At 41.8% G+C, this 23,003-nt stretch overlaps 3 protein-coding genes across 3 annotated transcripts; 1 reads left to right on the top strand and 2 right to left on the bottom strand.

The window, feature by feature from the left end:
• Positions 1–81: 81 nt before the first annotated feature.
• maip1 (matrix AAA peptidase interacting protein 1) lies at positions 82–3,240 on the bottom strand. The gene is made up of 5 exons (XM_012837234.3): positions 2,873–3,240; positions 2,363–2,434; positions 1,559–1,685; positions 1,223–1,373; positions 82–1,050 (listed from the first exon to the last, which is right to left on the bottom strand). The coding sequence occupies exons 1-5, from the start codon at positions 3,185–3,187 to the stop codon at positions 972–974; spliced, it is 744 nt and encodes a 247-aa protein (XP_012692688.2). The 5' UTR covers positions 3,188–3,240; the 3' UTR covers positions 82–971.
• Positions 3,241–6,652, top strand: tyw5 (tRNA-yW synthesizing protein 5). Its single transcript, XM_031584285.2, is given in 5 exon segments — positions 3,241–3,630; positions 3,763–4,074; positions 4,680–4,767; positions 4,893–5,009; positions 5,186–6,652. Coding segments are annotated over 5 exon segments (936 nt in total). The 5' UTR covers positions 3,241–3,549; the 3' UTR covers positions 5,524–6,652.
• On the bottom strand, positions 5,923–22,997 carry lrrfip1a (leucine rich repeat (in FLII) interacting protein 1a). Its single transcript, XM_031584274.1, has 18 exons — positions 22,924–22,997; positions 22,540–22,584; positions 21,811–21,882; positions 21,032–21,109; positions 20,430–20,522; positions 19,593–19,628; positions 19,333–19,455; positions 18,533–18,604; positions 16,050–16,220; positions 15,704–15,796; positions 14,299–14,391; positions 13,969–14,061; positions 13,700–13,826; positions 8,335–8,384; positions 8,132–8,222; positions 7,916–7,995; positions 7,661–7,765; positions 5,923–7,573 (listed from the first exon to the last, which is right to left on the bottom strand). The coding sequence occupies exons 2-18, from the start codon at positions 22,540–22,542 to the stop codon at positions 7,463–7,465; spliced, it is 1,491 nt and encodes a 496-aa protein (XP_031440134.1). The 5' UTR covers positions 22,543–22,584; positions 22,924–22,997; the 3' UTR covers positions 5,923–7,462.
• Between the last annotated feature and the right edge of the window lie 6 nt (positions 22,998–23,003).

The following is a 23,003-nucleotide window of genomic DNA, read 5'->3' as shown; positions in this document are numbered from 1 at the left end:
AGTTCAGGCTCTGTAAAGTGCTTTGAGATTATTTTAGTTGGTACTGGCACTATATAAATACAACTGAATGGATTTTTGTTATGGATTTCTCAGCGGTTTGATTTATTACAAAGTTCAGCTGTGTCAAGCTGCCACAAACACACAAATCTCTGGTGCTGCACGGGCCAGCATCTCACTCAGACCTCCAGACACACTGTGGGATAAACTGTCATAATACAATGCACCTGAGATGACACAAAAACACATTAAAAATAGAAATGCTTGTCTCCAAATAAAATTGGGCTTCTAATTTCACATGGTGCTTGAATGAGGCCCACCAGTTGACAGCGTTCAGATTCTTCAAAAGTCTCCACAGCTTACAAAGCTTTTAATTGTGAAACCTGAAGAGGACAGATACACCTCTTTAAGTATATAATACATCTCTGTATACTGGGCTGCAATATATAAAGAGATGTACAGATTATGCAGGGAATGACAATGATATTTAAAAAGAAAAAGAATCCCAAACCACAACCTGTGTCTGTGCTAGTCCATTCTCTCATCTGGACCCGATACAGAGATTAAAACAAAAATAAACTCCACAGCTGAGCTAAGACTAAGACTAGCAGTTAAATCTCATACATACATACACTGACTGTATGTTTTTTTTTTCCCCCTCTGACCTTTTCCCCTCTTATGTTGTGTCTGAGCTGAATACTTTAACCAAAGTCACACACTAGTCCAGCTACAAACATACAGACATTACAAAGGCAGCTTTTCCCAGGGAGCTTGGCAATAAAATCCCTTGCTGCTGCTGAAATGAGGCATTGTCATCTTAGTTTTCAACATGTGTGGTCAGGCAAACTTGTGTTGTAGTTCTCCCAGCAATGCTCACAAGGGACCTTGAACTTCCTGAAAAGTGCAAACAATAAAAAGTAAAGAATGGAAGAGTATCCCCTGTCCACCATTCATCTTTTTGATTTCAGTGAACTTCAGTCTAGCAGCTTGGAGTGTTCTATTCGTGTGATGATCCAGTCAGGTACCACTCCCTTGGTGAACTCCCTCTGGAACCTGTCATAGTTAGAACAAAAGTGGTGTCAATATATAGCGTTGGGATTATAGGTCTATAGGTCCTTTAACTGCACTAATGTATTCAGACTTCAGTCACTGGTTCACTCATTATGTAATTCTGTAATTACAACATTAGACTTTATGAATAAAAGTGGTGTCAGGAGGTACCCACTCATAATTGGCTGTGAGGAGTCGCTTGGTCTCTGTCTCGCCCTCTCCACCAATGGATACCTGGAAGATTCGTGCCCCTTCCATGGTCTCCTCAGGTAGCTTGGCACTTGTTAAGTACCAGTAACGCATGAGAATACTCACAAATTTCCGCCCTGAAAGTGGGAGAATAGAGGACAAACAATTTATTAGAGAATTAAAAAAACATACATTACCAGTTAGTAATAGACCAACTTTATTCAAAGTCAAAAAGGAGATCATAGAGATGTTCAACTGAATATCCCCCCTTCATAAGTTAACTAGACCGTCAAATTAGTAGCTTTGCATCTTTGCCTCTCACCATCGTCATCATAGTAAATGCCGACATCACCAGGAGTGGTGTACATAATATCGTCTGGATCAGCAGAGAGGGCCCTCTTGTGGCTTGCAGGAAGCACATCCCATTTCTCCTGAAGTTTACCTACCAACTGAAAAAAAATGGTGTTAAAACTGTAACTTTGATGCAAATAAAAATAACTTTGTTTGCTGTCAGTTGTTAGTACAAGCTCAAGCTGTGGGGAACTTTGAGTCATTTATTCATGTCAATATCATTTCTTACCTAATAAAATACACAAGTTATTCTTCACAATGTTTTGGAAGCTTTATTGTTTATATCCAACTGGCAGTAAAACAAGAACTCATCCAGCAATTCCCATTGCTTGCATATATTGACATAACTATGTTGCTTGCTTGCTAGTGGTTGCCTACAATCCAATGTAATGTGTAAATTTAGATGCAAGTACCTATTCTGCTATGCATCAGACTCTAGTGGGCAGAATTAATATAGTAGGCTAGCTTCCCACTAAAACTACTCAAACTGGCCTACTTATACTCCTTGAAGTGCAATTGTAAATACTGAATGGTGAACAGCAATGTAATCTCTATAATTGTGGTGTGGTAATTGCCAAATGATAAGATACAGCAGACCTATGAGTTAGCTGATAAGTCTTTGTAACTTCAGCGAACTAGAGAGGTCTGCTGTCCACAATACTGACGGGCAAACAGACTTTATATTAAGGCTGTCATGTCACTTTTTAAAGTCTGATAATAGGAGGAAAGGACATTAATCATGGTCAGACACAACAATTAAATACCCTCTACTCACGTCTTTTGCGACAAGTCCTTCGAGAGCCTCAAACTGACACCGAGAAAGGAGATTGGATACGTGGGAAAACGCCTACAAAGACATCAAAATGGAGAACATCTGTATTTTCCAACTAAAAGGGCATACTGCATATTACACAGTTCAAACTGATATATTAATACTGCATATTACACACTTCAAACTGATCTCCTAGGTACATGGCTGACTTAAATCACTCTGCATCTCGACAACTTTACTGTGTCATCCATCAACTCACTCCACGGTCACTGGATATTTTCTTCTAACAATTAACTACTGACAAATGTACAATATTAACTGTGATCACATTTGACCCAAACGCCATCGTTAGACGCAAATGTTCAGCTGTCAAATCATAGCTGTATGTCTATCGGTTGACCTCTCATTTTCTTCCAAGCTACAGAAAAGTTAGCTAACGTTATTCAGCTAAACAGCCTTAACTACAGACGTGGTTAAGCTGTTAAAACCTTGCTGTCTTTTGTTTGCACTCACCTGTTTCGCACCTTCGCTGAAATCTTCAATATTGAACTCCTTATCAAAATATGTCCTGATCAAAAAGTAATATATCCGTGTCCGGAACCATATGAAAGGGTTTGGAATACCAACTACAACCACCTTCTGATTCTGTTTTTCCCCACCGCGGTCCGAGCTGTACTTTCGAACAGTGGATACAACAGAAGCCAAGGGAATAGTACGTGTAACATGTATTCGGTTCTGTACCAGAGCGTTAGATTTAAAGAGAAGACATAGAAGCGAGGGTGGCCTACTGACATTACAACTACATCTCAAAATGGGTAGCGCCATCATTCACTTTCTTCAGGGCTTCACATGTCCTGCGATTGAAATCGTCCTACTGGAAACAACGTTAGTAACGTTTAGTGTTCTGACAGACCAAATTATCGATACATTTTAAATATCCACATACACAGCCACTTCAGTGAGCTAGCTGCTTAACACAGTTTATACATTTAAATACGTATCTGACTGTGTAAGTATTCCACTATATTCAAAGTAATTTAAAAACATTTTACAAACCCAACAAACACACGGGTCGTTGCTGCCGGGGACAGTAATACAAGGGAACCAATACACGAGAAATATCCAAAGACAGAAGAACTTGTCAAAAACGTGGGGAATGTAAATACCATGTGAAGCGAACGTACTCTAAAATGGAACACCAGAGAAAGGTACCAGTGGCCGTCTTCTCAGCAGTGGATAAAGGGGTCTTTACCCAAAATATGTATCCTCTGGTAAGACATGATTCTGGCTAGAGCTATTCAACCAAGCTGTCACATTGTCTCTGAAGTGAAATTGGCTAAGTTACATCAATGTGAAATACTTCTGCTGTATTGTGTGATATCTAGTTTGTTGTTGTTTTTCAGCGACGCCCCGCTGTCCTAAAGGGTGTACCTCTAGGGCCATGCCTGGAGAAATGGACCGTGGATTACCTTTGCCAGAAAGGAGGTGACAAAGAGGTCAAGATTCATGTCGCCTCGGTGCCCCAAATGGACTTCCTTCATAAAAATGTCTTGTACAGGTGAATTTTTGGAAGATTCGCTCAAAATATTATTTCAATATAGTTTTCTGACCTAGCAGAATATTTCCACATACCTCCTTTTTTTGAGCCTCAGCAGTTTTTCTCACGTGTATTCCGCATGAGCTCTTGTGGACTACAACTCTGCACCCACTATGATGTGAGAAATGAGTGCTCTAAATAGTGCTTCATTCATTCATGGAATTTAAAAAATAAATAAAAGATACGATGAACACATGTAAACTTGTAACCTTAAAGAGGACATATTATGCTTTTTAATTTTTTTCTCTTTCCTTTAGTGTGTTACATAGCTTTCTGTGCATGTAAACGGTCTGCAAAGTAACAAAGCCCAAAGTACACGCCAGAGGGAGTAACTCTCTCCTCGTTGGTAAAATCCAGGCCTTCTCCGTTGTAACATGATGATGCAAATCTTGTTACACAATCCTTATTGCCCATCTAGCAGACTCATCAGAGCCCACTGGGTTCATCGGGAGTGGGGACTTAAAGATACAGGAGCTCTAACTGAGCGTTTCAGACAGAGGGTGAATAGATATGTACAGTATGAGAAAAATAATGGAACATTGAAGCGTGTAAATGTATTCTAGTAGACCCCCCCCAAAAAAATGATGAACATTAAAACTGAGCATAATAGGTCCCCTTTAAAGTTGTTAAATTTATTGTAAAGCAAATTGCAAAACTGTGTACCATACTGTGTGGACACAGTCGCATTATCTCTCTTTCATTCATGCGTTATTTCCTTGTCAGGTGATGGACAACCTGTTAGCCCAGGTGACTGGTAGGAAGCGTGTTGTCCTGTATAGCCCTCAGGAGGCAGAATACCTGTACCTGTCAGGTAAGCCTTCTCTGTGGAACTTAATAACCAAACAAAAACTATAACAATGTGATATTGGATGAGAGCATAGTTTAGCCCACAGCCCACATTTATCTTACAATTTTGTCCCATCTGCTTGACATTAGGTGACAAGTCAGAGGTGCTAGACATTGACTCTCCCGACCTTGAGAAATATCCTGAGTTTGTGAAGGCACAGCGCTGTGAGTGCGTACTGGAGCCAGGCGACCTGCTCTACATCCCTGGTTTGTATAAAACAGGGAACTAAAAGAAGCAGTTTTGTAAGCAAATAAAGAAATCATTTTTTTCCCTTCCAGAAATGAATGAAATATAACATGGATAGTACATGACAATTTGAGTTTTATTTCTAAACTAGTTTTATTTATTCATTATTATTATTACCTCTTCATTTTGTTCACAGCTCTGTGGTTTCACAATACCCTGGCTCTTCAGTTTGGCGTGGGTGTCAACGTGTTTTGGCGGCACCTGCCAGAGAACAGCTATGACAAGAAGGATCCGTATGGGAACAAAGACCTGGTGCCGGCTGCGCGGGCCCTCCAGGCCCTGAAGAGGGCGCTGGGTGTCCTGGACGAGCTCCCGGCAGACTACAGAGACTTCTACGCCCGCAGGATGGTGCTGCGCATCCGGAGCTGGGCTTACTCCACTCAGCCAGCAGAGGCTGGACAGGACTGTAGAGACATGGAGAGCACTCGCACCTCCAGTGAAACAAAGCTGGGTCCTGCTCAGACTGAGACATAGCTTGATCTCAACGGGATGCTGCGGGTTGATGTTTTTTACTAAGTTAGTGTACACGTGACTGAGCTGAAATAAGGTCCTTGCTTCACATTTACCTGTGACTTGAACCTAAATGAAACATTTACCAGGATATAAGTTAACTATGGTAAATCACCCTCATACAAACGTCATCACAGTTGGACTGTTTTCATTTTTGTCTTAAGGAGACGCAGAATATTATTATTGTGGTGTTATACCTCAGATTTGTGCCAGAGGTGGTATGTGAAAACACTCACTTTGTTTTGTTGCGCAAGCCTGAGCATTTCAGCAAGTAGTATCAGGAATTCCAGCAGGCATAATGAGTTGATCCAGCAATGTGTTATACATGTTGTGGGAATAAACTACACCAATCCACGCACATAGTGATTTATCAGAGTAGACATTTTATTGCACAAAAATACAATTCAGTAGGTTTCCTTCAACCATTTTAAAGCTTTGTAAACAAGGTGAAGCAGCTTCTCACCAGGGCGAAGGTTATTATCGTAGTGATTTTTTTTACTCAGCAAGGGCTATTAAGCATCACTAAATATTTATGTGAACCTTAAAATACAATCTAGCCTCAAAGCTGAATGTTTTAGCGATGCCTGAATGTCAAAGCATACTGAAAGATCTCGCCAGTCAGTTGTATGAAGGCTACAGTTTACTGCGGACATGGCTGTAAAACTAGTCTCAAAAATTGCCATACCATAATAACCATACACTTATGACAGAGGTTGTGAGTAAGCAAAATAATTAGTGACTCCATAGTGTATTTGTGGACAGTTCCTTCAAAGGCCTTTTTCTGTATAGAGTTTCATACATGTCACATACATTTGCAAGTTCATTTCAATCCTAAGATAACGCTAACTGTAAATGTATAGTCACCATCCAGGGTGGTGGCAGCCAACTTTGTGCTAGCTATTTACCAACAGCAATGTTCCTGCTCAGCAATTCCTCTAAAAAATATGCTTTATCTGGTTGTTCTCATTGATTCTCCATGTCAATGAAACAGCAGGTACATTCAAGAGTTACTTAAATCTATAGCTAAAAGGGTGGGGGAAAAGCACCTCACACCCCAACAAATCATCTGAAATAAAAGCCTGTGAAATTGCAAGTGCAGATACAATATATTTCCTGATTGTGCAACACTATATCTAATGTGACAGGTGTTTGTGTAGGTATACACTGAATTAATGCATTCTCAACTGCATGTCCACAAGCTGAACATTTACCCTAAACGCCCTTGGTCTCAGACACACAAACATAAGAAAAATCCACACTCACATACTTGCATACATTCCAGACAAAAAATAGAATTGTACACACTTTGGCTTAAGAAAGCATGTGAAAAGATGCAAAGTTTGTGTTGAAGGGTCAACATATCGATCGAGAGAGAGAGAGATGGTAACACTAACGGACACCTATAAATGAGTTGTTAAAGCTGCAGACAGCACTGTTCAAGATGTCTGTAGGATGTAAGATATGGTTAGGCTAGTCTAATTTGTCATCAGCCAGGAGCCCATCTGAAAACCCAGTCTCCAAAACCTGATATCTCTATTACCTTTATCATTCGTGGGTAAAGGCTAGAAATCGCAATAAGATTTCATTCCAATTACAGCATTGCATTAACCACATTGTGCTTTTTGCAGGATGATACACACATACGCAAAGAGTTTATTTCTCAACAGTCCTGTATGTGGTTTCCAATAGGATATCCATCCTGATAAGTTCATTTAAACCAACAGTGGGAGAAAAAAAAACATATAGGCAACAAAATGGCACGTTTGCGTGTTGATACATCAGAGAAGAGTCTTCTTCGAGGAGTGAGGCAGAGTGAGAAGAGCAGTGGGCCTTCAAGGCAACCAGCCAATCAGGGACAGAGGTATCACTCAGCATTTAGCAGACATGAGGGGCGTCCCCTTCCTCACTGCGGACTCGTTGCGTTTCCACGACCAACCTTCATCTTCTCCAGCCGTTTGTTCAAGTGGCTGTTGCTCGCCTCCAGTTCATCCACCTTATCCAAAGCTGAGCGAAGCTGCAGAGAGACAGAAAATAAGCCAGGTGTCAGACTGCAGATCACTGACTGCAATAGGGGAAGCATGACGAGGTGTCCATATCATACCTCTCTCTGCATCTTGCGTTTCTCAGCTTTAAGGTCGTCCTCTATTTTCTCAGCATTTTCCGATGCCGATTTGTACCGTGTCACCTGACCTTCCAACCGGGAGATCTAATCAGTGGAAATCAAGAAAGAAGAACTCCTGATTAGTAACACACATAAATGAATCATTAGTTATACACAACATGATGAGAATAATTACACAGTGCAACACACACAGAGACCAACAGTTATGAGAAACATTAGTCTGACAGCACTTACATTTTGTTCCAGAGCAGTAACTTCTTGCTCTGATTTCACAACCTTAAATTTGAGGTCACTAATGAGCCTGTTGGCATCTCCTGAAAACCAGACAATTAAAGTCTTAATTAAACCTCTTTACGGTACTTTAATCACCCCATAAATAGGTTTAAAACAGAAAGCATACAGTCATAATGTAGGACATACTTTGCATGTCAATAATATTTGGATCGCTACCATTCTCCAAGACCTCTCCCTCAGGGCTAGACCCATTGTCTGTCCCATTTCTCGGTTTTCTCTGCTCCATTTGTGCTTTCAGGTTTTTCACCTGGAAATAAAAAAAAAATAGGATTTCAGCAAATCATCTAGGGTCCTTTTCAATTGGTTTGAGAAAACAATATTGCTCAGAGGAAACATGAGCACATGCTGAGGTTTCTCACCTGTTCTATGAGGTTCTCCCTCTCATCCACCAGTTTTCTCAAGCGGATCTCTGCGAAAAAAACAGATGGAACCAAAGTCAGAGAACACCTGGGTAGAGATTCCTTTAGTCAGTTATGAATCTAGTAAGAGCGAAAGATCGAGAACACTTAATACCCGCTTTGGAGAACAGCCAGTAGAGTTAAGAGGGTGGTTTCAGATACAATCACAGCACTTAACAGCTTCACATAACTACTAAACAGATGATACACCATTTTTTTTGGCAAAGGAGCAATGAACAGAATGATGAGAATTCAGAAGAGATGTTCACATACCGGGATGGGGAGGAGCCTGAGACATGGAAAGGGGAGGAGTTGGATCACAACATGCAAGTCTTTTGTGAGGAGAGGGGTGGGCAGCAGGGAGTAAGGCTGGGGTAAGTGTGGTGATGGGGAGGTTTATATGCACAGTCTAAAGTAATGTCACAGCAACGTAAGAAACACTCTCATGCATATCAAAGGACACGGTCATAAGTTGGTGGCGTTACAGGTAAATGTGGTACGTATTGAGAGTAGGTATAGGTACTGACCATGACCAGAAATAAAACTCTTACTGTGTCTCTTTTGTTTTCTACTAAGACATGATATACCAGTATTACAATGATGTCACTGTGTCAACAGTTGACATATTGTTTTAAAGGAAATAAAAAGACCCAGGAACAGATAAAACACAAGACATGGGGTTTTATTTAATATTAGTATCAAAACACATAAGCCAATCTTTGGTTGTAGCATGCCAAGGTATGTGTCCTAAAGGGAGAAACTACCTTCCTTAATACTCTGCATCGGGAAGAACATTGTATGGTATGTGATAAAGATGGAATGCCAAAGGACATAAAAGCCATAGGACTTAACTGATATAAACTCAATTCAGGTATTGAAAATACAAAAATCTTTTTAAAGTAACATCACTATGAGTCAGCCCACCCCACTAACAGTCTTTTACTTGCTAAATGTGTGGTTTATAAACATCAATTACGCAATATATGACACTTACTGACATGCACATGAAATCTGACTAGCCCTGCGTGATATTAGGTAAGTAAACTGCAACATTTTAGGTCATACATAGTACATAGTATTTTTTTCTTCTTCAAATATTACATTTCAATAGTTTTGAGGCTGAAATAATCCAGTTAAATCTGCCATTCGTTCAGGTGTGTAAAAAATGTTTTGCCTTTAAATTTGAAATTGAATTGTAAAATAAATAAGTTATTGGATTGGTCTTGTCTCCCATCTACATTCAACATTGAAACATTAGTAAACACTACATTGTATCACTACCCAATGGAACCTTTTAAGCCTCTCCTCAGACAAAAAACACTGGAGATGTAACAACATTTAACCAGACAGATATGTGCACATCTAAACTGACTGGAGGTCATCAAACACTTCAAGTGTTATTCAATTTTCAACAAAGTCAACCGCATCTAGGTAGAGGCCCTTTCAGACAGAAAAAGTAAAATAGTTAAAATATCCAACTTTGAAAACTGCAAAAAAATTGGAGATAATATTCAAATGTTTTCCAAAAATATTCCAAACAGTTTAAATAATGTGTGACTGCTGCTCGTTGTATATGCCTATGCTTGTCTTGTTATTTCTTTAGCCACTGAAACACAATTTCACTGACACATACACTTTCCAGGCAAGATGATGACTAAGACATTTTGCAGTCCTCTTTCCCCTTCCCCTTGTTCTTCTTTCCTCCTTTTTTAGAGTCTTTCCCTGTTGGCCCTCCTCCTTGGCCGGACTCTACCTCTACAACCTGACCTGCTCCCTCTGGATCCCTACCTCTCGAAACTGCCTCTCCTTTTTCTGTGGCCTCAGACTCAACCTCTGTGCTATTTGATGGCTGCTCCTCTGTGCTATTTGATGGCGGCTCCTCTGTGCTATTTGATGGCTGCTCAGACTCAACCTCTGTGCTATTTGACGGCGGCTCATTCTTTGCTGGGCTTTGATCCTTCTCTGAAGACCCCTCCTCATTAGTTTCCTCTGTTTTGTGTTCCTCTCCTGCACTTCCCTCTTCCCCTCCTGTGACCTTTGGGTCTTGTCTGATCTCAAGTTGCTCATCCTCAGTTTTCCCTCTACCCTCTTGCTGTTGGTCGGTCCCTCTCTCCACGGTATCCTCCTCCTCTACATTACTTTGCTCTTGACTACCATTGCTCTCCTGGTCTTGTCCCTGATGACCTTCATGTTCTTCACCCGCTTCCACCACTGGGCAGGTTCTCTCTTCTTCGGTTCTCTCTTCTTCGGTTCTCTCTGTAGGGGGGCTTCTGGAGCTCTCTGGCATTGCTTCCAAATCTTGGTCTTCAAATTGAAATTCTTCCCCCACTTCATCTTCCTCATCTTCCTCAGCTTTTGATACGGGTGCATCATTGTTTGTTTCTGGATTAGCTTCACCACTAGGGCTTTTGTTGAAATCGTCAGACAGAGAAGTGGCAGCAGGCGGGTCTTGGATGACCTGCTCTCTCTCTCCATCCGTTGAAGTCAAGTGTTGAACAATTTCTCCACTCTGTATGCATGCATCAGAAGCCTCTTCTGTTTCATTTGGTTGAGTCTCGGTATCATTCCTTCCAGTGTCTGGTGGTGACTCCGTTGTGTCATCTTGACTTTTGGTGTTTTCTATTGAGTGCAATGTTAATTCTGATTGACTTCCGCTTGTCTCAACTGATTCAGAGCCATCGAGCTGAGACTGTGTATCTGCAGAATCAGTAAGGAAGGCAGGACACCCCTCAGTATTCTGCTCAACCAACTCATTATCAGGACAGTCACTTGCATCTGTATCCTTTGGAAAGTCACCTGAACTTTGATGCTCTACATTTAATTCTGATTCGGTTAACTGGGTTTCAGGGTCTATGGGGAGTTGTGCATTTATCAGAGTGTCACAAGGAAGACCATCCACTTCAACTTGTTGATCCTGACAACTTTCAGAAACATCAGTGTTTACAGTGGACTCAGAAACGTCCACAGAGATTTCAGTATTTTCTTGTTCATCTGTATTATTTGACTGAGCAACTGTATTGTTTGGGTTATCTGAAGTGACCTCAGGGGCACAGTAATCCTTATCTTCACTGAGATTGGGCTCTGTGGTGTCTATAAGGTCTTTGCTACCAGTAATGCACTCAGCGTCACCTGTAACACTAACTGTGTCTGGGCTAGATTCTAAATCACCTGAAGGATGTTCTCTGTTATCACTTTCAGGATTAGGATGTGTTTCAGAATGTTCTATGCTTACTGGTTCAGGTGTGTCTCTCACGTCATCTGTGTTGGTTGAAGCTTGAAGGCACGGCACATTTTCTAAATCTTCTGAAGGAGCATCATCCTTTGTTTCAGCCAGAGGCCGCTCATCTGCAATGGTATCAGCCTTACCAGACACAGGAGATTCTTGGATAGACTCCACACAGCTGCCTTCAGCCTTCCCTTCTAAATTCTCCTCTCCTGTTTTCTGTCCTGGATCTTTACTCAGTGAGCTGGTCTCTTGAAGCTTTGAGTCTTTGTCGTGATTTGTGTCACTCTGTACTCCCCCTTTCTGCTTCTGTTTACCCTTCTTTCTCTTTTTCTTCTTCTTGCCAGAGGCACTGGCACCTTGAGATTGCGGGGGCTTGGCAGGTGTCTGTGATGCTGCACCTTCGGCCTCCTCCTCACTGACTGGTACCGCCTCAGCCTTAGCCTCTGTTTTTGCTTGATGTGATGCCTCAGCCTCTGCTTCGTGTGATGCCTCAGCCTCTGCTTGGTGTGATGCCTCTTTATCTGCTTCCACCACCCTTGAGGAGGACAACTCTGCAGTATCCTCTGAAGCCCTCTCTGATGATTTCTCCTCTGACTGGTCTGAGTTGTCAATACTAACAATAATTTCAGGCACAGGGGGTATACTCTCTCTTGCTGCAATAACATTCCCATTCTCAGATGTATCAGTCACACTTATTTCCTCCACTTCCCCACTTGTTTCTGTTGCTGGTTCTCCAGCACACACCTCCTCAACTTTCTGGTCTAGTTGGCCTTCTGCTTTGGGATCCAGCCCATCTACCTCAGTGCTACCCATCTCCTTCACGTCCTCAGGAGGCTTACAGCTCTCTAGACTACTACCCGAAGCATCCAAACCCACCTTGTCTTCCCTAGTGACTTCTTCCTCAGAGCCTGTACTAACTAGAGAATCTAAATGCACACTTTCTTTTGTATCATCGCACAAATTATTTAATTTAGCATTAATTGTATTCCCTGACTCGATCTCTTCTTTGTTTCCTATTGGCGGAGCCCCTGGCTCCTCTGATTGGCAGGTCTCTACAACACTTGCAGGGCCACTGGGGGAGGGGGAAGTCAGATGGTTCTGGGGCACTGCCTCATCCAGCTGATTCGCCTGCAAGCCTTCAACCGCCTTCACAACTCCAGACTGCTTCTCCTCACTTCTGCCTGGGAGACCATTAGCAAGTCAGTATCAGGTGGCCATATCAAATGCTGTGGTTGAAGCTGTGCCAGTTAGCGTATTGCAGAAGATCAGAAAAAGATTTGGAAGATCACAGAGTGGGCGCAAGAAGAAAGGAAGAAGATTGTACAGAAGCAAAGCTCTCAATCCTGGTTGAATCAGATCAGGAAAGCATTGATCAGCACCTTATTTAGGTATGATGCAAATCACACACCCAGAACATCTACTGCAGTATACAGGGCAAACGCTGTAACTGCTTTACATCAGACTGTATTTTCTGCTAATTATTCTCACAGAAGAATGAGAGAATGTGTTGGCAACTGAAGTACAAGACTAGTACGTTGGACATTCCCAAGAGCATGTACTCATAACACCATGTAGGCTCAAGAAGAAGAACCCGGGGGAAGTATTGCTTAACACAACATGGTGTGCAAGTACAATAAACTAAGGACTTTGGTATTCTGGAAATAAACTGTATAATATGATATGAAAGCATGCAACTATTATTGCAACAGCAGTAAAATGACCAATCAAAGGTCAATCAAGAAGGTATGCAACAATTGGTGAAGATTTAAGGACATCAAATGTTACAGACATCGTTCCAGTCATGGAACATTCCTTCACCTAAATCAAGTGTATCAAATCCCACCCAAATATAATTCACTTCAATTGATGCAGATTTGAAAATGATGCAAAAACTGCGATCGACATATTGGTGCTGATACAACAGGACGCAGAAACAAGCATGGCTGTATGCATTTGAAGAGAACCAGCAGGCGTGCGGAAGAGGATACTATAGAATTGTTTGACATGCACTCCTGGTAAGCTTGTTAGGCAAGATGCAGATGCATGCAGATATATGACAGTGCTATTTCAGCATGCAGCTTACGGAACAAAACTGCTTACCAAGTATGCTACTTCCTTCTGTGGGTGATGTCTTGGTGTCGGTGTCTGCCTGACCTGGTCCGTCAAGCACAGACTCTCCTGTCTCCCCGTTGGTGCTCAAGTCTGGTCCAAGGACAATACCATGTTTCTGGACAAAGCAAATATATTATGAAATAAGAATGTCTACAATACATCACACACTGATGTTTTTAGAACATTTGGTGTTCATTTATGGCAATTTTTTGATTATCTTCACAAACCTTTAGAAGCACATCATACTACTCTAGTACCTTCAAAATATCTTTCAGTTGGACAACCTCATCCCTGAGCTCATCCCGCTCATTTCGGATCGCATCAGAATACTCCTTCTGCCTCTCTAAGGCCTGAACAGCACCCCCACAGGCGAGAAGGAGGAAGCAAAGGTGGGAAAGGAACAGTGAAGCAGGCAGAAAAGCATACATGATAGAAAGCCATATAGATGTTTATGCTGACAGAGTAAATGGAAAATAGAGTACAACAATAAAGCAATCATGCAGGATATTTCACAGAAGGGAAGAAAAGAAATGTAAACTAGTGGCTAAGACCAGCACTGTATTGTATGAGGGGGTCTCCGGGCATACCCCAATTTTTTTATCTTTCCACTCCAGAGTTTCCTGCAGGTCAGCGATCTCCCTAACATTGCCTTCCTGCTGGAGATGCAGCTGACGAATCTCCTGCTCAGTGGTACGGTAGTGAGATGAAGGCAGGAGGATGAAGTGAGGACCGCAGAGAGGGAGGTAGAGGATGAGAAAGACAACAGCCAAGGAGAAAGAAAGCATGCTTTTGAGAAAGATCAGAAGACAGTTCCTTCTGATACCCAATAAGAGAAGGACAGAACCAGAAATGTCTACTGAATTCATGCGCGTTTACCCTTACAGCCCTTTTATGTTGCCTAAAAATCAGGGCCCGTCTTCACAAAGCATCCTAAGGCTAAAAGTAGCTCCTAACTTGCCGATTTAGGAGTAACTCCTAAAAATAATGGACGTGTCGGTCTTAACTTTAGGACAACTTTAGGATTCTTTTGGCCTAAGAGTAATTCTCAAACCACTCACCGGGATCACCAAGGTTTTTGAAAGCGATCTCCTCATAAGACATTCATGAGACTTGATGTCAGCCATAGCAAGTCTTTCTCTTAGATAAGGAGTTGTTACCTTTCCTTAGTAAAAGTTGTTTTCAGCAGCTTCGTGAATAGGATTTAGGATAAAACCTTTAGTTAGAAACTTTTAGTGTGACTTAGTTTGACTTAAGATAAAATGTTTTGTGAATACGGGCCAAGATGTTTATTATGAGACACTTTAAACTCATGTTTGATATTCTACAAACAGTCAGTTAAACCAAGAAACACCAGAAAGTTGAGTAAGTGTTGGAGAGCCAGCTACAGAAATGACAAGTTGGGGACTCATACACCTGTCAGCTAGCCTCCATAACTAACTGATAAACTACTGTTTAGCAACCCTAACCTTAACCTTAAGCTTTTGGACAATTTGGAAAAAAATGAGCGATACAAATAAAATCATACCTTGTGAAGTAATCTCAGTGCAGTACATATATTATTCCAGAACAAAGCTGGGATTTTCTTTGTGGCACAGTTTTCTTGGCACGTTTAACACATGCTAATACTGCCAAACCATGCTGGTTTTAAGGTTTCGGCTTTACAGTATTGAATAATGTTATGTATTGAGACAGAAGAATTCTAGCTAGTAGTTATTGTCTAGGTTATAAATGAGATATCACTCAATCTGTATGAGACTGTACTAACATTTAGGTTAGAGTCTACATCTACATGCACTGCAATGCTATTTTCAGAACAAGACCACAGTTAAAGTAAGACCTCATTTAGAGAGCTACAATTAGACTGTGTAGCATGTCCGATATACAGTGTCTGTTGTCTATTCAGAAACAGTGTGTATATAACATGAGGAAAATACACAACATTGTATGACTCCAGTCATCATTGAACTGTGTAAAATATATCTCTGTACTCACCGTTAATAGTTCCTCACTCTGCTTCAGTGTGTGCTTGAGCTCATTGAACTGGAACTGCAGTATGCTATGGGCATGTTTCTCCCGCTCCAGTTCCTGGACAGATGAGTGGCATAGGAATGGAATACCATACTACATTGTTGTTGTTTGTTCATTACTGAAGTGGACAAACTGCACCCCCCCCCCCCCTCCATGCACTAGAATGCATAGATTATTCCAAATATAGGAATAGTGTTTTTTTTTCATTATTGAAGTGAACAAACTACTCACCCCATCTCTATCTGTGATGAGAAAAATGAACCACAGAGAATGGTAGACTCCCTAAATATATCTCTCTTCTCTGCTTTACCTTGGCCTTTTCCTCGTATTCTCGGCGGATCTCAAACAGCAGCTCCTCCAGCTCCATGAGCGAGTCCTTCTGAATGTCTACCTGGTACATCAGGTTGCATTTGTCGTTGTCTAGCTGGGCATTGGACACCATGGCTTTACGATATTTCTCCTCCATCTCTGTGAGAGTGTCCTACAGAGAGGGTCATGGTCAAATTCAGAGCTTACTCCCCACACACATCTCACACACACATACATAGAAACATACATACACAGAAATAAACAAATAGTCCAAAAATCCACAGTACACACAGATTGCACCTAGACATTCATGAAACCCACAAATACACTCACACACAAAAATAAATAAATAAACGTGAAACAAACCTGCATTCGCAAATATATGTGAATGCATCAGGGGCGGCTTATCCATTTAAGCAAATAAAAAAAATCACGGATGCATGGATTTTATGTCTGTTAATTGATTACTTGCCGGTGTTGCTATGTATTGCATAGATAAACTGACAAAGTAAGCTGTACAAACAAATCTAGACAATCTTGATGTTTGCCAGAGTGCATTAGTTATTAAAATCAACTTTTATCTGTATATTATGTTACGCTGATAATGAAATGTATCTAATTGCAGTTGTTTTTGGAATAGGTGCTGGTGATGTTTCATCTTACAGCAATAATATACCTATGATACTTATCTTATCTAATTGTAAATATCTACATTGAATGGGAAGCTTGTATAGTGAGTTTGGGAGACATTTCTTCTACTTTTTGCCCTCCTATTTTGTAGGATGGGATTAGTTACTGGTGTTTGACTTTTGCTTTGTGGTAAGTCAGATTTATTTCACTCAAAATAGCGAATTATTGTTACCTTGACCTCTCCCTTTGCTTTAGTTGTCGTTCGTGTTATTTTTTTAATTAGGATTTATTTTTGGATAATGACCGACGGACAATACATTATCCGCTTATTATACGGTTACATGCCAAAACGATAGAAGACATTCCTCCAACATACCTATTTTTAATGATTTAGTTGCCGTTTCGTGATTCCCGAAATAAGTAGTTCTTCAAGCAAATAGAACTTTTAAGTTTCAGGTGTTGCGTAGCAACCCATTACTTGCTGACTTCAAATTACAGTCTGTTACGTTAAATGACCGGACTATTTGCGGAATGATATGAAAGATGTGAATTAGTCATTATCTTTTCGCAGCCTGCGAACGTTGGGATGGCCCATTCAAATCAACGATACTTTGAAGAGCCGTATAATACATTTAATTAATTTGATTCAATCTTTGGTTTGTATGTGTACTGCTGAGGCAGGGGAATGGAATAATACTGTATGTTCCCCAAACCCCAGACAGGGACATAACCATTTTATAACATTTTATAACATAAAAAAATGTACCCTTGGTGAAAATTCCAGTATTTTCTACAGCCATTTGACAATTATCAGTTAGGAGCATGATCATGTAATGCTTGCCTGTAGTAACATGTGATATCTTGAATCTGTTGAGAGTCTCATCATTTCTTTCCAGAAGTCACCATTTAAGGGCTTATTGTTTAAAAAGGGGCCATACCCAGACCCCCTAGCTTTCTTGGATTCACAATTTTATACTTCATACTCTGTGTCAACCACCAGCCACTGGAATGCATAGATTATCCCAAATAGAGGAGGAAGGATTCAAATATTTGTATGTCTTTGGATAAAACTTGTCTGTAAACATTCTTCACAATGTCATAATCCATGTTATCTGCTGTAGCGACGGCATAAAACATGACACCATATGAGGGAGAGAGAGTACAGTGATGAATGACACGGATGAGAATGGACAGAACTAAAAGATCAGACTTCCAGAAACAGGATGTGCATGAAAAGGACCAGGCACTGTTTTCATGACATGTTTCTGTCTCAGGCCAAGCAGAGGAAACGTGCCACTGAGTTTAATAACAGAGATGCATCAAAGAGAGGCTGAAGGTAAGCAAGCTACTTCAGATAGATTCACTCATCTGGCATTCATTTAGCGCCGAATATCTATTCATGCTTTGCAGCTGAAGTCGAAATAACAGCACATCATAAAAAGAAAGAAGCATTAATGAATAAAGTTTATTGGCCTATCTAAATTCTAATTCTGAGTTTTGAGGGCTTGGGTATGATTATGGAAGTTATATCAGTCAAATTCTAATGCACATTTACATTAGATCACAGTCTTAAGATGGATTCCTCAATTCTGTGCCTATGTAAGGAAAACTCATATTCATATTTAGGTAGACTATTTTCTGATGACCACATTCCACACACTCAACACTCTACTCTGGTGATGCCAGAATTACCAGCTAAAATGGCCACCACTCAGTTTTTCTCTCATCGAAAATAACTGCCTTAATATACTCCTTGAAAAAAAAAAAAAAACAAGATGCAAGACTTTAAAGTGCAATGGGAGCCACCAGTCCATTGCACTTTAGTCTACATTTGGCTCTGGGTTTTCTGGGTACCTTGAGTTCTTTGAGGCTCTGCATATATTTGGCCTCCACATCTTGGATCTGATCCTTAAGTTCGTGAATCTCCTGGGGTGCAGAGTATGAAGGAAAGCAGAAGGAGAATGACAGAGAGAGAGAGAGAGGTGAGGATGCGTAGGATGGTGGGACACATGCGGCTCAGACATTAGTGCTGAGGGAGAAACTGCATGAGAAGAGATGCCTGCTGTACAGAACAAACATGGACATAAGAGCGGAAATGTGTTGCCAGACTGAGGAAAGCCTGAATCTAAGCTTTACACATAAAACTATTTATCTATTAATAAAAAACACTATGAATAAAACTATGTGATTCATATTTATTTGAATCACAAAGACACGTAATCCAGAACTTTCACTTTGATGGAAAAGCTGTTGTAGTGTATGTATATAAAATAAATCCTCAAACGACCTTTTCCACAAATCTTGTAATAGAATTCAAGAGGGTCTCCAACCCAAGGCACCCTAATTGACACAACAAACTACCATGAGTGTCATAGCTAAAGTGTTGACAGTAGTGAGTTTTGTGTTTTTCAGTGTAATAATGAAACAGCAGAACACAGGACACACAGGCCATGACAAAGCTGAGAAAAGGGAAACATGATGACATGGTCAAACTTTAGCAGGAGGTGTTGAGAATGCTGAAGAATAAGGGCAAACAGCAATGACAACAGGAAGGCATTAAGAATGGATAGTGAAACATAGGACTGACGTTGGTGGCAGAAAATCTAAGATCCTGGAAAAGAGAGAGAGCGAAAGAGAGAGGGCAGAAAGACTACCTTGATCTCTCGTATGGAGGCCTCCGTATCAGCAGTGATGGAAGTGTCGCCACTGCCCCTCCGTGAGGAAGTCCCGCCCAGTGATGCAAGGGTCGCTGAAGATAGGGATGAAGCTCGAGACCCCTGAGGAGACACTGCACTGGTTAGCTGAAGTACACACCGGGTGTCCCTCTGTGCATGTCAGTGTGGTTGACACATAGAGTCCATGTGAAACAGGCTAATATATTCAACTCTCACAATTAATATTTAAAACATTTTACCTTCTCCAAGTAGTCTCTCTCTAACCGATCATCCACCTGTGGACACAGAGTAAACTAAAAGTCAGACTGCTGTTTAGCTTCTCTAAAAAGGGAAGCCATTTGTGAGGTCCAGGACGAAGCCACTTGAGTTCTCAGAAACACCACTCAGTTGCCATGACAAAGGTTACATCATCCAGTACAACCCAGCCGTTGTGAGGATGCTGAAGAAGTAGTGGACATCCTCAGCCTACTTCCTCAACAGCCGGAGAACAGACTACAGATGACATCACACGGTACAAACACGCTTAAACAAACTATTTGTTCCAAGCACTAACCTAGTGTCATGAAGGAGCAAAAATGTAGTAATGCTTTAACATAACAAAGATTAGTTACAGATGGTTATAGCTATAAACTATAAATACTCTATTAAGTAACATTGTCAGTTGAGTCGACAGCTGCATAGTTTTGTTAGTGTGGTTGAAGGCAGTATCCTACAAACTAGATCCAGCTCATCGTTGCATGCCATTGTGAGTGTCATTCTCCTTCTCATTAATCCAGGGGTTTGCGGTCCCATTGCCAGACTTCTACAATGTCTAGACCACAGACAGAACTGGCCAACGATCACCAACTCTTCACACACAGCAGATCATCATGACAAAAAGGTTAGTATATGATGTATGAGGACACACTTGGATGCCTGAAGCATCCAGCAGAGAGGATTCAACTCTAAAACCATATGAAGCAAACAAACAGGCCATTGATATCATCCTGTGTCCATGTCATCCTCCACATCTCTTCACGCACAGAACCGGCTCACGTCAGCCATGCAGTCACCCCAAGCCTCCCCCTCCCACTCACGTCTGGGATGGTCACATGGTCCAGGTCCCTCGGCAGGCCACTGGTGCTGGCAGCGCTGCGCAGAAAGCTGGCCACCGAGCCGCCGCAGTCCTCCTGAGAGCCAGCAGGGAGCGCCATTACAACACGACACAACCACAGCCCCACGGCCCGCACAGATGGGACGGGACACACTGGACTGGCCTCAGAGAAGGCTCATTCAGCAGTCCATTGAGTGCCAACACCACAAACACTCAGAGGATCTGTCTACTGTCCACGCGGATCAGGTGACGTTTTTACAGGCCACACTAACCTAGATACTGAGGCTTCACTGAAAGGTGTCATTGATGAGAGCAGTTCTTGCTTTTACAGGTACTCATTAATACACAAGCATGCACTAGCACCTGGCCAAACACACACACACACACACACACACACACACACACACACACACACACACACACACACACACACACACACACACACACAGACAGATACTGAAGATCTGCGACTCAGAAAGCTCTGAAAGCCACCTCTGTATAAACTTGTTTGAATCTAAGCTGTTAAGTGGTGCTGGGGGATGGCCCCGGTTCTGAGAGAGAGAGAGGCAGAGAGATGGAGCTCACCACTGGGCTGGCACAGGCTGAACTGGCCCTGGAGGACGTCCTGGAGCTGGAGCCCAAGAAACCACTGTACTCGGACGACTGAAGAGTACACACACACACACACACACACACACACACACACACACACACACACACATACACACAGGCACATAAACCAACTTAGAGGGGATAAACAATGGGCCACTCTCAAACTGCCAGTACGTTCACAGAAGGAGTGGCCGCATTTCAACAAGACAACCAGATGCCCAAAATATCTGATGCCACACCAGCAGCGAAGCAGGCAAACCACAAACCGCTCTCCAAGCAGGAGCTAAACTCAGCACAGCACACTAATGCAGCCCAGACAGGCCCGCTAGGAACACAAACTCCACAAGCAAACTCATTCTCTGGTGACTCACTCATATTACAAGTAACGACAGCAAATGCAAATGATGCAAACCAGATCTGATAACACAAACAGGCTAATGTGTTGCAACCTGGCATTGGGTTGAGAAACTCAACAGGTTTGAGGGTATACTCATCATATCTGTATAGACAGGCCTACATGCACAATGTCTATCTTTTTGACAACCTGTTTTTAAAGTTAGTATAACACAACGTTTCAAAACCAGTGGTTATGGGATTAGTTGTATACAATCTGTCTCAATCATCATTACATGGATACCACTCACAAGTCAGTGTAGTGTGTAGGCAACTGTCATTTAAAACCTGGCATGCACAGGGCACACTTGCAATCCCGCAATGCAACTCAATGCCAAGAAGGGGAGGCGGGTGCTTACTACGCGGGCGGCGTTGCCACCGTATCGCCGTGAGCTGCTGCTGCTGTAAATGCTGTCTTCATACAGAGACCCCTGAAAGCAGGAGAGATGACTGAAAACACAGAAACACAGGTACACACGTGCCATCCCCCTTTTCTCTTCACCTCTCTCTCCCTCATGCACTCATTCTCTCCGTTCTATCTCTCTTCATCGCTCTGTCACACAGACTTACCTGGGCTGCAGTGACGCGCATGTGACTGTTCTCAAACGACTACTCTCAATACCCCCAATGACGTTAAGAGCCTTTCTTTTCAAGGTACGGTAACACGAGGACAAAAAGCTTGAAGGTGATGTCTGATAATGTGCAAAGCCGGGCATGCTCATTTGACCTCCTTTACAGGTGCGATGGCACTTTTTGCCCTTAACAACTGATTCAATCCAATCCAATTCAGACCAATTAATAGGCTCAAGTCCATGTGGCTCAAGTCAGTACTATGGGGGGTAAAGAACCAAGTGTAGCTAAGGGCTAAAAGGCACCAAAACAGTAGCAAGCACTAGCATTCGATTGTGCATTTTTTATTTATATGGCGTGTCTTTGTGAGCCAAGTGTCTCAGAGTCAACAAGAGGTTGCGGGTGACAGGTAGTGCCAAGAGGTGAAAGTGAGCCCTGTTTCAGTGAGGTGACAGACAGACTGTGGGGGAGGTGAGAGGGCAGGGGTCAGGGGGCAAACCGAAGAAAGCTCCACTAACCATTCGCTTCCTCACATAGTTGGTGGTGTCGTGTAACAATGATAACTACAGGAGAACACAGCACAGTTTGCTCATAAGAATCTCTTCTATGAGTTTAGAATGTCTCATGAGAATCAACAACAAAACGTGTCTAATGTGGTTATCCAAGAATCAACCTATGGCTTGACTATTCAAATGTACATACTCTGAGAGAAGATGAAAGAAGATAAAGGTAAGGTAAGATAAAGATAAAGATAAAGGAAAGATAACTGAAATCAATTTCATACACAATCAAAAAAAAAGACTGACAAGGGGAAATACGACATGTCTCCATTAACTTTCCATTGAAACTGACAGGATCTCTGATCAGGCTAACAGCAATAGAGGGATGGACCTGGAACAGACCTGGTAGCCATTGTAGTTGGTGCTCTGCAGCCTAGAGGAAGGAAGGCTACTGTTGCTGTATAGATCAGAGGAGCGATAAG

The sequence above is a fragment of the Clupea harengus genome, chromosome 2, assembly GCF_900700415.2.
Source record: "Clupea harengus chromosome 2, Ch_v2.0.2, whole genome shotgun sequence".
NCBI classification, from domain to species: Eukaryota; Metazoa; Chordata; class Actinopteri; order Clupeiformes; family Clupeidae; genus Clupea; species Clupea harengus.
Note: the sequence above shows the minus strand (reverse complement) of the source record. Positions and strands in the feature narration are given on the sequence as shown.

What these genes read in the sequence shown, in the direction of transcription:
- maip1 (XM_012837234.3), bottom strand. Translation starts at nt 3,187, where the DNA reads ATGATGGCGCTACCCATTTTGAGATGTAGTTGTAATGTCAGTAGGCCA. An exon ending in TCAGCGAAGGTGCGAAACAG is followed by an intron (nt 2,435 to 2,872) that starts GTGAGTGCAAAC and finishes ATGTCTTTGTAG; the next exon opens with GCGTTTTCCCACGTATCCAA. An exon ending in AAGGACTTGTCGCAAAAGAC is followed by an intron (nt 1,686 to 2,362) that starts GTGAGTAGAGGG and finishes ATTTTTTTTCAG; the next exon opens with TTGGTAGGTAAACTTCAGGA.
- lrrfip1a (XM_031584274.1), bottom strand. An exon ending in AATACGAGGAAAAGGCCAAG is followed by an intron (nt 15,797 to 16,049) that starts GTAAAGCAGAGA and finishes TCATCTGTCCAG; the next exon opens with GAACTGGAGCGGGAGAAACA. An exon ending in AGAAGGAAGTAGCATACTTG is followed by an intron (nt 8,385 to 13,699) that starts GTAAGCAGTTTT and finishes TTTTTTTCGCAG; the next exon opens with AGATCCGCTTGAGAAAACTG.